This window comes from Octodon degus, unplaced genomic scaffold (assembly GCF_000260255.1).
Source record: "Octodon degus isolate 3935 unplaced genomic scaffold, OctDeg1.0 scaffold00183, whole genome shotgun sequence".
Lineage (NCBI taxonomy): Eukaryota > Metazoa > Chordata > Mammalia > Rodentia > Octodontidae > Octodon > Octodon degus.
Window position 1 is genome coordinate 1415415 of NW_004524759.1, and position 16007 is coordinate 1431421.

The window sequence follows — 16007 nt, forward strand, 5'->3', positions numbered from 1 at the left end:
ATCCTTGTCTCTTTAATTAGTCAGGATAGCCTGATCAATGTGTTGTGTGTGTGTGTGTGTGTGTGTGTGTGTGTGTGTGTGAGGAGAGAGAGAGAGAGAGAGAGAGAGAGAGAGAGAGAGAAAGAGAGAGAGAAATTATGCAAAAAATCCATTGAAATTTTTCATGTCATAACTTTGGAGGAGAGTGATGCTCTCCTTTGTACATATTTAGAATGGGATGAATGTTCAAGACTTGGTGTCTCATAGTATTTTTAATGAGTGAAGAGGAAAGAATGCATTGAGAGTTTTCTTAGGGTGCTTGTGGCAAATTGAAGACACTTTCAGTTTCACCCTTATAGCTTGGTGACTGACGGAAGTTAGCATGCTTCAAGGGGGCACAATGGAATTTCACCTGAGCTGGAGAGGTTGTAACTGCTGTGTGGCTTTACTTCCTCAATGCTCTTTTATCATGAGAAAAATATTATGAACATTTTATTAACAGTATTATTTAATATTTGCTACCTTCAACCAGAGGAAGAAACTAGAAATTGCAAATAAGAGTTTGTTACTTAAAACATACATATGTCAGTAAGTTTACGGAAATACAAGTAATTTAATGTTTTGCAAGTGGATAGAACTTATCTTGTGAATTAGGAATAAAATGCAATTCGTACGTAGGAATTTTGGGGAGCGTATTCCTCGTGTGGGGTGAAGCACTTGGTGCTGTCACACTTGCCTGCCCCAGCTCGGGTGCTGCCCCTCAACCTTCCCTAAAGCACAGCTCTCCGTGTGATCACTCACAGCCCTGGCCAATCCTGGGATGCAGGACAGGAGGCCACCTGCTCAGTGCAGCTGAGTCACTGCCTCTCGGGAGCTTCAAGGCCGAATTTAATTGCACCCAAGGAACTGATATTCCCAAGGCTGCCTAGGCCCCCTTCCCTCACCACCCACAGCCAGGCACACTCCTCTGCGAGCTCATGCATTTCTGACATCTGTGGGGGAAGAATAATGTTTAGCGTCTGTACTGCTCTTGCCATGTGGGAGATCCGTGGGAGGAAACTCGATATATGCCCATAAGAACAAAGGAAAATGTCAGGCTAGTGCACTGAGCAAGCAGAGAAAGGAATATGAACTCGAAGAGTGGAGATGAGCTAAAGCCCTGGCACTTGTAGCTTCTTTTCTGTGTCAAGAGCTTTCGTGTGGATGCTCATTCCTTCAGTTACGCTGGTAGAGGATGGAGTGGCTGATTAAATAACCGGTGGACTCGATTTGCAGGATTCCACCAAAAGCTTTTCCCTTTCTCCTTGGCAGCCCCAGACTGAGCACAACTTCTCTGGCTCAGGTGCATCTCCAATCTGCCCCCTTGGAGCATGCTAACTGTCCAGGCCGCTGTCCCTGCTAATGGCCCAGGGATGAGTCTCAGTCAACCCTTCCCAATGCAGTGCTTTAGTGACTGTAGGATCAGAAACTTTCAAGGTTTTGTTTTTGCTTTAACTGAAAGCCTCAGTTGCCAAATTATTTCTGAATTCAACACACACACACACACACACACACACACACACACACACACACACCCCTTGATTATGTGCAATATCATCTGCTGTTGCTCGTTCATTTTCTTTCTTTTTTCCAATACTGGTCATGACTTCTATTAATTACCCACAACTTGAGAAGCTCTGTCTTTTTAGCATGATCATATTGTTGAAACCGTGGTACTTGGGCTGTTTCACACATGGTGAGCCTGAAGTGACTCATTCTGTGACTATAATGGAGAGATTCACATGGTCTGATGATCTCTGTGTGTTTTGTCCATTAGGATATGTCCAACATAGAGCCTAGTTATTATTAGAGGATGAAATTATGACTCCTAGAAGGATTTCATGTTAACCCAGTACTAACATAAAACCCTAAGCCTGGCTGGGTTAGTCATATTCAACAATGAGTTTGAAAATTAGAAAGAAGGAATTAAGAGCTTAGCACATGTGCTAGATCATCGGTGGGAGAAGAGTGGAGGGGATTTCAGAGGGACACCCTGGTGTGAGACTGGAAATACAAGCGCATTGCACTGTGCTCCCCGTATGTTGCCTGCTCTTCTTTTCAGTGGGGAGGCATTCAGTGCGCCTGTCCTGAGGGCTCAACTCCATCTTATGGAGTGATTTTTAATTGTTTTAAATGGTCTGTAAATGATTGGAACAGTCTCATTGCAACTTGATGGATTCATGTTCCCTTTCCACACAGGACTTTTCAATATTGACACAATAAATTATTTCCTCCTCCTTAAAACACATTAATTGTGTGGCTCTTAAAAGAGCACACCCCATTGGGTTTGCTGGTGCTGGCTTCTCAGGCTCCTTGATTAACTCCTTGATTTCTACCTTAATTACACCCTTGAAGGGCCCCAAGTCTCAGCACTGCTCCTCAGCTCTGCCTACTTGTTTATGTACTTGGTGTCTTGTGCTTTCAGGAGGTAAGCAGCAACACTGAGCATGATCTCACCGCTTGTACCCCCAGCCCAGATCACTCTCCTCTAGTTCAGATCCAAAAGTTCAGATGCCTCCTCAGCAAACTGAACACTTTAAACACAATGTGTCCCACACTTGGGCTTTGTTCTCTGCAGTATCTGCATCCCTCTTGGGGGCAAGACTTCTTGCACAGGGCTCAGGCTGGATTTGGTTTTGTCTCTTTCTGTCCTCTCTTACCTGGTATCATCAGGAACACCCAAATCTCCACCCCAAAATGCATCCAGAATTCAGTGGGTTCATGCCACCCAGCCTGCCCTTTCCCTACTCTGAGCTAACACCACCTTGCTTCAGCAGACATGTTCTTCTCAACCATCTCAGTTACACTTAGGAAGCTGGAATCAGGCCATGGGACCCCTGTGGGGTTCTCCAGTGGCCCCCAGGCCACATGCAGAAAAAGCTGGTACCTTACTATGGCATACAGACCACAAGGAATCTTCCAGACAAGCTCTTGCCAGAACTCTGCCACAACCTTGATGATGCCCCCGAGCACAACAGCTCACCCTGGACACTCGCCCTGCAGGCTGGGTGACTCACTCTCATCTTGCATTTTTGAATCTTTGTAAGGACTTTTGTTCTGAGCACAGATTTCAACCTTGCATGCTGGTCCCCAATCTCCTGTGCTGGGACCCCTCCCTGCTGTGCTGCGCTACACTTGCATCTTTTCCTTCTGAGAATATTTATTTCATTTTAGCTTAGTGTTCAATTTCATTACCATTCTTACCAGTTGCAGGTTGCCTTTCCCACTGGGATATGTGACCCTCAGGGAGTCTGACGTTTCCCTTATGCCAGAACAAGATGGGCCCCTCTGAGTTTGCTCTGTGAGTGAATAGTTTTGTCAACTGAAGTTACTCCTGTTAAACACAAGGTGAATTCAGGAGCTTGCCTTTTCTGTCTTAATGTCAGAACAGGTGGATAGTTAATAATTGCTTTACTTTTTAGTTATTTAGTAACAATAACTAAGAAGTAGTGACTGACTCTGAGTCCAACACTACTTGTGGCAGAGAACAGAGGTAGCTGTTGCATTTAAAGCATTCACATTTCATTGGGGGGGATAAAGTACACCCCAAAATTAGTTAATGTAATATGAGAGAAAGAATGAGCCTAGAAAAACAACAAGGATCAAAATCAAGGAGACTGTTAAGTCTTGTGGGTAATGTACTCTGAATAAGCCATTTGGAGAATTTTAAGAATAGTATGCACCATACATAGATGAGCGCAGTACAAATAGTAAATGAGAACAGGTGCGAATGGGAGAAGCAAAGCAGGTTCTGCTGAGAATTAAGGCCAAGTCCCTCTCCAGCTGCCACTGGTGGCTGTAGGAGTGACAGGTTCTAAACTCCAGGAGGAAGTCTTCCCTGAGACTCCACCACCAGAGGGCACTATGTATGCCGCAGGGGAGTACATCAGAGTGGGGCAATGGTGTTAGTGAATGCTGCGTGGGACTGGCATGGCTGCGAGCTGGAAGAGAATGCATCCATGTGATCCCTGCAGCCTCTCGAGCTTTGAGGGTTTGGATTCTTGTCAGAGTCCTCATTTTATCCTCACTGGTGCATGGGTCCCCCCACCCCATCTTCACATTCCCTGTCTGTGTGCCAGGCAAAATGCCAAGTGGAGGCTTTCTCCTTCAAATAGTGAGAACCAGTTCCTACTCTCATCAGCTCTTGCCCTCTGACTTCTACAGTGTGCTACAGTGTGTACAGACAATTTGATCTCCAATGTCCTTGTCTTTGCTTTGGGCCATCAGTGTGACTAACCTGAGGTCATGACGCCCTCTAACTCAGGAATGACTGTGAATGGAGATTTGTTGCTTTAGCTAATTCTGTGGAAATACATGCTGAGTGGGAGATGGGCCATGGTTCATATCTAGATGCCCCTCTAAAGCACCACAGGGTCATAGCCTGGGCTCCTGGGAGAGACTGGAGCACGAGGTTTATAACTGGCTTGCTGATAGGAGGTGGCCTGTGGGAAGAAGCTTCCCAATGGTGTGGCCTGGAAGGTCTGTGTCCTTGACGCCTCCAATAACTGATTGATTCCTGGCTGTCCCATGGTCCTCAGCACAGACCCTGCTGCCTGGAGCCAGCTGACTGTTTCTTTAACCCTCTACATAGTGCAAGCCAAAATAAACCTCCCCTCCTTCAAGTTTGGGTGTCAGGGTTTTCTGTCCCAGTAGTGCAGAAAGTGACTGTGATTGGATGTATTCTTCTTTCTGATTTGTATAGTTATGGGTTTCCAGAAAATTATGTACAATATACAAAGAATGAGTGAGGTACTATGCTAATTACTTACACATATGCTAATTTCTTTCATTCTTAGGCAAACATTTTTAATTTCATGATTTTAAAGATGAAAGAGTGCGGTTCACAGATAAGGTACTATGTCTGACAGTAAGTGGAAAAAGAGCTCAATGTAAGCTAAGGATAACTCAAAATCTTTTCCATTTCCTTTGTATTAAGCCATGTAACCAACAGATTTTATGTAAGTTCATTTTACTTGCTTAGGGCATTATTATCCATAAAATAAATGAAATTTGCCCTTAGCATACTGAAAGTTCTAGATAGAGTATCTTTACTTTCCCTGTCAACATAAATATGGGCACAAAATTTTAAAAAATGTATTATTTTCAAACTCTCATGCTTCCCTGTGTGCCAGGCATCTTTCCAATTATTATACAAATATTAATTCACTCAGTAATTGCATTATATTTGTATTCTTGCTAAGTCAAAACTGAGGCTGAGAGATTAAGGAGTTGGCCCAGGTTTACACAGCAAGTAGGAATGAGAGCCAGGGTTTTGCTGCAGGGTCTAGTGTGTGCCTGTGTCATGAGTCTTTTCTACAGCTGCTGTGTTTTGGAAGGGACGGGCTGGCAGGACCTGCCCTGTGTTGGTGTTGTACGAGGTATGAACTGTCTTCAATGTCTGCCCCAATCAGGACTGTATGCTTCCCATCCAAACAAACTGTACACTTTCTTTTGACAGTTCAAAAGCCAGGTAGGTAGGTGCAAGGAGGCAGAGGGTGAATTCTAATACAACAAACAAAGCACATTGTGGAGCTCATCAGAGGAGAACACTCCCTTAGCAATACCACTGAACTATTTTGGATCTTAAAGGGAGTTTTTAGGATCTGTCACTGTGGGCTAGTGCCTTAGTTAGTCTTCTGATTGCAGAGGCACAATACCTGACATCTAAAGTTAAAAGAGAAAAGGCTTATTTGGCTCCCAGTTTGTAGAGGTTTTGGTCCATAGTTGGCTGGCTCCCATCACAGAGGAGAAACGGTTCATGGCAGGCAGCAGGCAGCAGGCAGCAAAGCAAAGGAAAAGGCTTATTTCTTTTTTCCCTTATTTTGTATCCAGGCTTCTGGAAGTAGGGCTGTGTCAAAGCAACCAGGGAACTGATCCAGGGATTACCCACCCTTGATCCCAGCACCCTTAATGCTAGCATTGCACAGCTAATCAGCCACACACTCGAGATTCAGCCACCTCTGAAACAGCTCCACTTATGACCACATGATGCTTTAGTGGGGGCACAGCTAGAGCTAAGCCCTAACCAGTAGAATGTTGTAAGAACAGGGAAAAGAGCTTATTCCACACCCATCAGGGGTCTGAACCAGACAAGCACCACGCACCACACTCAGAATCTGCACCCCACCCATGAGGAAGTGAAGCTAGACTTCATCACAACACTTCAATGTCTTTCATTTCATAAGCGAGTTCTTGTATTCTTTGCTACAGGCATATTTCTAGCTTGTGTTGATCCTAACCAACACCAGTGTCAGCCTTCTGCCACTCAAAGTCAGAAAACTCAGACCAGCAACCTTGGCACAGCAGGACCCATGTTTCACTTTATGTGAGCTCCTTGTGATTAGCAGCTAACAGCTGGAAATAGAGCGCTGAGCCCAGAGAACAGCTCCAACTGTGGGACTGTGACGTCTGCTTTTGCTGCTGTCTTTCTGTCAAGTTTGAGGCCTGCAAGACTGTTGGAGCTGTGATGACAACTTTCACAAGCTGTGCTGCTCACTGAGGGGACGTGCTTGGATGCATATTGTGTGCATGACTACAGAAACCCGTGGTGTCCTGCCAAGTGGCTGGCCAGGCAGTACTCTCCGTGGGCTGAGGTGGTGCTTGAATGGAGGCCAAGCAAAGCAGAGTTCTGCCCCTGACGTGAGACCCTCATCCAAACAAGTGGTGACCTGAGCAGAATGAGGATGGGGCTGCTGCCACCCTGATGGACACCCAGAGGACAGACACTTCATGGTGGGAAGAAGCCAGAAGACAGACAGCACCAAGCTATAAGCCACAAAAGCAGCTTTTTTCTGACCCTTTTATACTCTATCTGGGCTATTTGGTAGGGGTGGGCACCAAACCAATCTGTAGGATAATTTAGGAATCACACATCCTTAACCCCAGGATCACACAGTCTAGATCTGGCCAGCTCTGGAAAAGCTCCAGCTGTGACTGCCAGAGGGATTAGGGGACAGCCAGACACAAGCCGTAACACTCGCAATGAGTCTTTTACTCACACAGTTCAGTGGTTCTATTCATCTGGAAAACCCTAGTAGAAGTAATATAGTTTTGTTTCCCAGGAAATTATGGGAATATGGATTACTCCTTTCCTAATCCCTGAGTGATATTCAAACATTTTCAGGTCTGAACATGTCAGTGAAAAGGTTTATTTTAGCTGGAGGGATAGTTCAGCAGTGTAAGCCCTGCCTGGCAAGCATAAAGTCCTGAGTTCGATCTCTAGGACACCCCCTCCAAAACACACACACAGATTTTAAAAGACAAGTCATTAGCACAGATTGTGTGTGAGCAAATAATAAGGCTAAAGAAAGTTCCTTCCACCACTGTGTAAAGTTGTTGCCATGGGTGCGCATCCTCTGCCTCTACTTCCAGGGTGTGAACAGCCTAGAGCGCTTTCCACTGGGTCATTCTATCTGCTTATTGGCTCTGGAATCACTATGAGAAAACTGAGCATATAGAAGATCACTTCTTTTTTTAAATTATAATTATATTATAAAGGATACAAATTAGAGCCAGTCAAAGAAGGGGACATACAGGGCAAGGTCTGGAAGGACTTCAGACACAGAGCATCTTGCCCCAGAAGGTCACTTCTTTTGTGAGCCTTTTCTGTATCCTTCTTAAGCTGCTTTTCCTCATTCAGTGGACACATAACCAAAGTAAAAATCGAAATTAAAAAAAAGCTCTTCCTCCTCAGAATCTATATGTGCTTTGCTTTCTCATGACATAACATTACCCACCTGGCTGCTGGAGTTACTGTAGTTATTTATGACATCAACTGGTCCTCCCCACAGCAGCTAGGGGTGAGCTTCCTATGTCTCTCATAAGTGTAAGTGTTACAGGCAATGGGAGCCGAATGAATGCTTGCTGAGTGCCTCGGCAAGCAGTGGTTGATGGCATGTGCCATTCAGTCCTAGTTATCAGGGGCCATACTGAATTTGAAGCCTTATGAGATCTGTTGCAATGGGCGGCTGAGGCTTGACTCCCACTGGCCTCAGGAGTTGCACATGAATCTTGTGGAATGAATTATTAAGCACAGCACTCTGCTGCCTTCCCACTGGGCTCCTGTGAATGAGTGCAGACTCAGCCCTGGACCTGTGTTTCCACATAAACATAGCTGTCGTTTGCTCATTTTTATTTTATAATGCTAAGCATTATCTCTGTGTATAGTTGCTCATCCTTCACATTCGTAGAGAATTGCCTTACTTACCCCTAATCCCTCCACAAATAACAATCAATTATGTATTGTAATTGCCAATATCTAGAAACTTAGTCATCTTTGAAGTAGTTGTTAAAATCTAATTTTTAAAGGAAATGAAAGCAGGACACAAATTATGAAAGAAAACATCAAATGGGAGAACTGTGTATAATATATTCAAAGACTACATGTTAGCAATTACACATTTTAGAAGATAAGCAGTACTAGCCATTCTATGTACTAGAAGGATATATCAACATTTACCTAGAAGACAATACTTATTTTTAGTAATAGGCCTATCTTTAATCTTATGGATAGATATTTTATAAATTTTATATCTTTACATGCCCAATGACATATTAGAAGTTTCAACTACAGTATAAGATCTTAATACCTTGATACATTGTTAATTCTTCTTGGAGGAGGGGTGAGTCTGAATTCAGTCTAGTTGTGCCATATATCTGATGTTTGTAGTGGGTAAAGAAGTGAGAAAGACTTATCTTCTTATTTACAGTAGTCACATTTCCTTTTCATCTGTTATTCAAATAATGATTTGTCTCTTTCTGTTTTAGAAGCAGTTTATGGAACTCTAAAAGTTGAAAAAGCCTCATTGTGTTGTATGTTGCACTTAACAATGTTCATTGCTGTAACTGGAACCTTGTAAACATAACTCTCGAGCAGAATGAGGGGTGCTTCAGCCCCTCTTTAACAGCAGCTGACAGCTGGGGGCTCTAGTCCTGAGCATCTGATCTCTTCATCATGGCAAACCTGAGAAGCAGTGGAACCCTCAGAGTGCACCCCAATCCTGGCTGGGTACAGGGCTTTGTGTAGTCTAGTGCATGCACATTTCTAGATTTTGAACATGGAAATGATGATGAGGTGAAAGAAAATTAATAATATAAAATAAATTCATTTTTAATATGTTATATTTTGTAGCAGGGGGTAATTAAAAGTTAAAAGTGTAATAATTTACTTGGAACTCCAACGAAGGAGGTAGCTGGTCAACTAACACTGCGCAGGACACCTGCTGTGGATATGGTGATAGAGTCCCCAGATATTTTGTTCTGCTTTTTTTTAGTTGAATATATATATTTTAACCTTTTATTTGTTTGGCACAGTGTCTTGCTATTCAGCTCAGACTCATAATGATCCTCTTGTCTCAGTCTCCCCAGTGCTGGGATTACACTTGGTTTTGGTGGCTGGCACTGTGTACTCAGGTTCAGGGGCTGGCACGGCATGTGGTACTGGGGATCAAAACAAGGTCCTTGCACTTGCCAGGTGGCGCGTAGACCACCAAGCTATCTCCCCAGCACCTTAGTTGAATATTTTTAAAGTTTATTTTACGTTTTTATTTTATATATCTTAGAAGATATATAAAAAAACGAGATGTATAAAAAAGATGAGATATATAAAAAAACCCGAGATATATAAAAAAAGACGAGAGTGGAGAAACCATAAGATTTGTCATTTGTACAAGTAGGAAAGATGCTAAAAGGTCAAAACTTCCGCCATAGTTATAGTTTTAAAACAATAGGAACACTCACCTTGTGCTCACCCTTATTCCTCCGTCATCTAAAGTTCATGCAGGACAAAACTAAGGAGAAATGAGTGAAAAGCCTGACCCTGTGCATTGTTGACTGTGGTTTCCATCAGTGTCACTTAGGAGACCAATCCAGAGACTGCTGCAAGCACAGAGGAGCCCTGTCCTCTGCAGAGGGATGCAGGCCCCAGAGCAGGCCAGGAGCCACCAGCCTGGTCTGAGCTGTGGGATGCAGCGGCTAGTCAGCACTGGTGCTAAGCTCCAGGTCTCCTAAATGGTTGGTTGCTCCACCTGTAACCCCTTCCCATAGCATTCCACCCTGCTCTCGAACTGTGTGGCCTGGCTTTGACTCATCCTTGGGTTTTGACCCATGGCTATACCAGAAGAAGAAAAAAATGAACTTACCTGATATTTCTGTGGTATTTATTGAACTCTGATTCTCAGCTTTACAGGAAAGAACAGAAACAAAACTATTAAAACTGAGCATGAAACATCAGATTTGCTTTCACATGGTTAGTGGGTACAGGTCTTAGTTTCAGATGTAAGGAAGTATAGATCTCAGTCTATTTCTGATTCACTTTTTTCCTCAAATCATAAATTCATGATGCTTCAGAATTAGAGACAATTTTAGAGCCAAGGTCAACTATCCTTTTTATTAAAGACCAAATATATTAGGCTGTAAGTCTGGGTCATAGCTTCTCAACTCTGCCTTTTATTGTGAATGCAGCCCTGTCCTGTTTCCCAGCTCATCTCTGCTGTTGCCATCTTCCCCCTCTCTCACCCCTACTCTATTCTGCCCATGGTTCTTTCTGCCTCATCTCTCTTTAAAACACCATACATTGTATGCTAGAACTAACTCTGGGGAGAGCTGTCTGGCTTAGATCTGGGATTCCAGTGACTACCATCCATTAGAATTTGGCAGATGAGGCAGAAAATAGTAATAATAATATAATAATAATAATAATAATAATAATAATAATAATAATAAATCAGAGTAACTCTCCCTTTCTGAACTGATACTTTACAGTTGCCACTTAGATAATGATGCCATTGTTGTGCAGCTTTTAGGATTTGTGCCATACACTATTTGGTAATGTCTATAAGATAGATACAATATTACATTTATTATTAGCTGAAAGAAAATTATTACTCTATCAAGAAGAGAGCCAGGATTATAGTTCAAGTGTGTTGGTCTGAAACTAGTCTTCTTTCACTAAAGAAGATAGTTTTACTTGCCACTAAACAGTTTCAAATATAAGCTTATAGGGTTAATTCTTATTTTTGATAACTAATAAAAATACTTTTGCCTATTACATTATGATGCCATTAGATGATGTAGTTAAAATATGTATTATCTCCTGGAGAATTAGAATACAAAGAAAATCAAAATCCTTTGTTTCTCTTATTAATGTCGGGTCCTAACCTCTCTTGGTGATAGACTTATTTAAGAGTGAAAAATTTTAAGCTTGTATTAAACAAAACCTTCTGATTATCCTTTATTTGCATTTCTTTTAGTCTTTAAAATGCTCAATAATTTTATAGGAGTGTAAAATATATATAAAAAAATCCATGTCTTAAGATATAGCTGAATCTTAAAAAATCAATTCAAAATTATTATATTGAGTATTTTAAGAGGCTCAGACTTTTACTTAACATATAAATTAATAAATCACTATTCTGAGGACAAAATTCTGTAAACTTCAAATATTTAATTGGGAGTGAACATACATTTCCCATTCCCCAAATCAAAAGCTATTTTAAAGGTGATAAAATGTTCTCAGAAAAGTCAAGTTTCAAACTTCACTCAGTTTTGTGCATGGGTGTAAAGGTTTAGGAGAGGTGAATGCTATGGAATATGCCTAAGTTTAATGATAGCTGAGGACATTTTTGATTACTCCTTGTTTTTATTTATTTATTTATTTATTTATTTATTTATTTATTTGCAGAACCGGGGATTGAACTCAGGTCCTTGCGCTTGCCAGGGAAGCGCTTATTCCACTGAGCCATCTCTCCGGCCCCTTCTTGTTTTTATTTATAAGTTTCATGGCATGAATGTGTTCTGAAAGGAGGCTAAGTTTTGGTCTATAGAGAAAATGGGGAGACTCAAATAGCAAGCAAATTAAGGCATTTCTTTTAATCACTGTGAAATTTAGATGTTCAATGAAGACCTGGCCTTCAGATGGTGTGGTTGGCAACTTAAAATCTGTTGACTTGGATTCCCTAACATTAAAATGAAGAAAAATGTCATAGCACTGTCTTGCTACAATGCTATATATATATATATGGTTAGATTTCTAAATTTCCGTGTAAAAATGTGTAATTGTTTATTCCTATTTTTATAAATATATTTTTTAATTTTTAATTTTTAAATTTTTTTCACATTCTGTAAGGATTTAAAGTTTAACATATCAATACTTGATAGAAAATACCTGTTCCATGTTATGTCTAAGATGTTTGATATTCACACAGATAGTGAGGTTAAGCTCAAATGCCTATGCTATAGGGTAACAATATCATTAAGTTTCTCTTCTGGAGGGTTAATAGCTTTAATTTGCAGACCAAAAATTAAAGAAAAAGAAGGGCTACAAGGACAGCTGACATTTTGGCCCTTGCCTTTCAAGGTCAGTGAGGACTCAGGACATAGGGGAACCTGTACTGTAACATCATGTAACTCAGTTCTGTTCCAAATTTTCCGATCAAGGAGATTATGGGGCCACAGAGGAAAGTGATCGATAATGTATCATGTGCCTAATGAGAGCCACATGGAGAAAAAACATTCTCTCAGGCTTTCACAGAGAGCAAATTGGTCAGGCAATGGCCGTGACTCATCCACATGGCTGACACTGACAAAGGATCTACAAGCTGCAGTACAGGATTTTAGGGTAAATCCTGAGAGGATTTGACTGGCCTTGTCAGGTACAAAAGTTACATTTCTTATTATATAGGTCTTGATTTATCTTGGTTTTAACCATCCAGCAGAAAAGTGTAAAAACAAGGCATGAAAAGTAAAACTATATTAATACGCTGAGCTGTAAAAGGCTCAAGTCAACAACTTTTGACATTGCCAATCCTACAGATAATCCATCACTGTTATGGACTACTAGACTAAAATGGATTATTTTGCTGAATTCAAGCACCTACAATATTTAAATGGCAATGGAATACCCATCTCTGACAAAACTAACAAAAAATGGGGATAAAAATGAATGACAATTTTGTATCTGTATATATAAAATAGGATAGATACACAGCTACTTTCTCTTAATTTAATGAGAAGAAAGATTTGTACTAGCAATGTTTGGACAAGGTATCATGTCTGCATCTTCTACTATGAATGACTGATATGAAGACAACAATATGCAATGTATTAATTATTGTAAGTGTCCTACTAACCCATTTTGAAACTGTCTCATTGCTATTTGTTTCTCAATAAAATTAATAAAAAAATAAAATGAAGTTTTATGAAATGCACATGAATTTCAAAGTGCTGATCACATTCATCCAAAACTAAACTTTGCTTAAATAGTTACCTTTTAAATCAGAAAGCTTAATTATTACTACAGAAAATAACTTTTACAAATATTAAAATCTTAAAAGGACATTGTTAAAATAAATAAAATAAAATATATAATGAAGTAAAAAAAAAGACATTGTTCTAACTAGTAGACTGAATTTGCACACAGATCATGTGTGCAAGGAATGTAATTTTCTACCAATTCCCTGCAAATAGTTTACCATGATTAATTCACATTTTCCATGTACTTCTATTACATGGCAGTGAATGTGTCATTTGATTATGAGATTATTTCCATTTTAGGCTAAACCATGGAGTGTGATGAAGTCTTTATAGTATCCTGAGGACTCCTCTTGTACCTGTCCACATGAAATGGTATAAATAAGCTAAATAGTACATAAGGAAGGTCATGGGTAAACCCCAAATAAGTGCTATCAATGAATGCTGCAATTCACAATAGTTGTTGAGGCTGAGTGGGCAAACAGAAAAAATGTTATTTCCAAAGAGTGGTGTGACGGCACTTTATGAGAGACCCTATAAGGTGATATGATTGGAACATCCAATGAGAAAACTGTTTACTTTTTATTATGTTTCATTTTATTTGGTTATCTTAAAGAAAACGCTTCAAAATTTCAATTTGGTGCATATATACAAGTGAATAAGGTTAACCATATAAGGTTTTATTTTTTGAGAGCACTGCAGTGATTCTGATTTCTTACTAAAAGCACTTATTTGATTTAGACTTTATATGCATTCCTTATCAACTAGCTATGAAAAGCTGGGTAGAATTTTTCCTTTGCATAATTTAGTACATTATGATTTAGATATAAGATATCCCTCTAACGTTTCTTGCATTTGAAGGTAGGGTTTAGGAAGGGGACTGGACCACAAGGTTTCTAACTTCATCAATGCGTTAATCTGCTGCTGAGCTCATATTTGGGTGGCATTGTTAGGAAGTGATGGAAATTTAAGAGGTGGGCCCCCATCAAGTGGAATAGACCCAGGTAACATGATCTTGGGAACTGTGTCTTGTCCCTGGCCCCTTTCTCTCTGCCTGGTGGCCATCCTGAGATGAGCTGCTTTACCCCAGTGCCCACCCACCATGCTGGTCAGGCTTAAAGCAATGGAACCAAATGATTATGGACTGAAACTCTCAAAGCATGAGCCAAAATAAACCTTTCCTCCTCTAAGTTTATTTTCTCAGATATTTGGCCACAGCAACAAAAAGCTCACTGACCCAATACTCACTTCTTAAAACTTTTCTCTGTATAAAATTTCAGTTATAACAATTTTTAAGTTGGTATATCCTTTCACCTACTTTAGAGTTCCATACTCAGTCCTCTTTCACAGATAGTTTTGTAGTTTGTAATATTATTTCTTTGTAAGTGCCTGGCATTGCTCAAGTTTGTAAGTTCCTTTAGGTCAGGAACTCATATCTTGTTGTATATTCCTATTATATACAATAAGAGTCCTAATGTATACCTTAGATAATTTTCAATAGTTTTCTATTTTATTTCACAACAAAATTTTTTTGCTTGCAAGAGATAAAATCATCTAAAAATTGGACAATCACGAGTAGAAAACAACATAGGAATTTGTGGTATTAGTAAAGGATAATCTTTGCTTCTCAGTTTGGATTACAGTAAGGGTTGAAATGACCCTTTGTTAATATGTTTTATCCTCAGTGTTTCAGCTTTGTTTTAATTTTAACCAGTTCATGCATAAAGTGGGGTTTTTGAATGCTGCATTTAGTTGGGTGGTATTTTTGGTCCAGTCTCATGATGTAATAGAAATGTTGAAACTATTTTATTTTATGTTGTTATGGTTCTAGTTATTATTAAACATATGATTTTGATTCTTTTCAACTTTGGATTTGTTCATTTCTTTTTTATTGTAGTCTTGCAGTTCACTTCAGTGTACTTTAAGATTTTACTTGAAAATTATCTCCATATTGACTCAATATCAGTTTATTTCAGTATGTTTCTCTTTCTGCAATATTGAAGTTTGTGTTATTTTATGTCCTTTATTTCTACAATGTGTTTTACACTGTCAGTGTACTTTGTTAATTTTTTTCGTTAAACAATCTATTATCTTCTCAAAGACTAAATGTGCATTACATCATTTTACTTATGTATTTATCACTCCACTGCTTTTCATTCCTTTATTTAGATGCTTTTTCCATATAGTGATATTTTCCTCTTTCTGAATAACTTTAACTGACAATGAATTTTCTCAGTTTTCCTATGCCCTAAAAGCATTCATAGAATTCTAGGGTAACAGGTTTTCCTCTTGTCCTGAAGATGTTGCTTCATTCTTTCTGGCTCTTGTTGTTCCTGTTCTGACTGCTCTCACTTTTAGACATGTTCTTCTAGTTAATGTGTCATTTTGTCAGCATCTTCTTTCAACATTTTCTCTTCTTTTTTTTTTCCAGTACCATGGATCGAACTCAGGACCTTGGTCTTGCCAGGTAGGCGCTTGTGCCACTGAGCTATCTCCCTGGCCCCTTCAACATTTCCTCTTTACCTCTGCTTTTCTAAGGCCTTGTTTTATTTTCCCTACGGTTTTCATGTGCTCTGGTGTGGTTGCTTTCCTGTTCCTTCCACACAGAACCCCCTTCATTCACTAGTCTGTGAGTGTGTAGGATTTTTAAAATCACATTTGAGAAATATTTCTTGCAGTCTTTTCCTGTTCATTCTTCTTCTTGCTTCTATTAGTAAAATTTCAATTGTGTGCATGTTTGG

At 40.0% G+C, this 16007-nt stretch overlaps 1 protein-coding gene across 4 annotated transcripts in view; it reads right to left on the bottom strand.

Moving 5' to 3' along the window:
• Window positions 1-16007, bottom strand: part of Emcn (endomucin) — a 102921-nt gene that overhangs the window by 20674 nt on the left and 66240 nt on the right. For all 4 annotated transcript variants that reach the window (XM_023703886.1, XM_023703883.1, XM_023703884.1 and 1 more), the window contains one exon: window positions 10158-10196. In XM_023703886.1, coding sequence (XP_023559654.1) covers window positions 10158-10196 — 39 coding nt within the window. The remainder of the gene's footprint in view (window positions 1-10157; window positions 10197-16007) is intronic.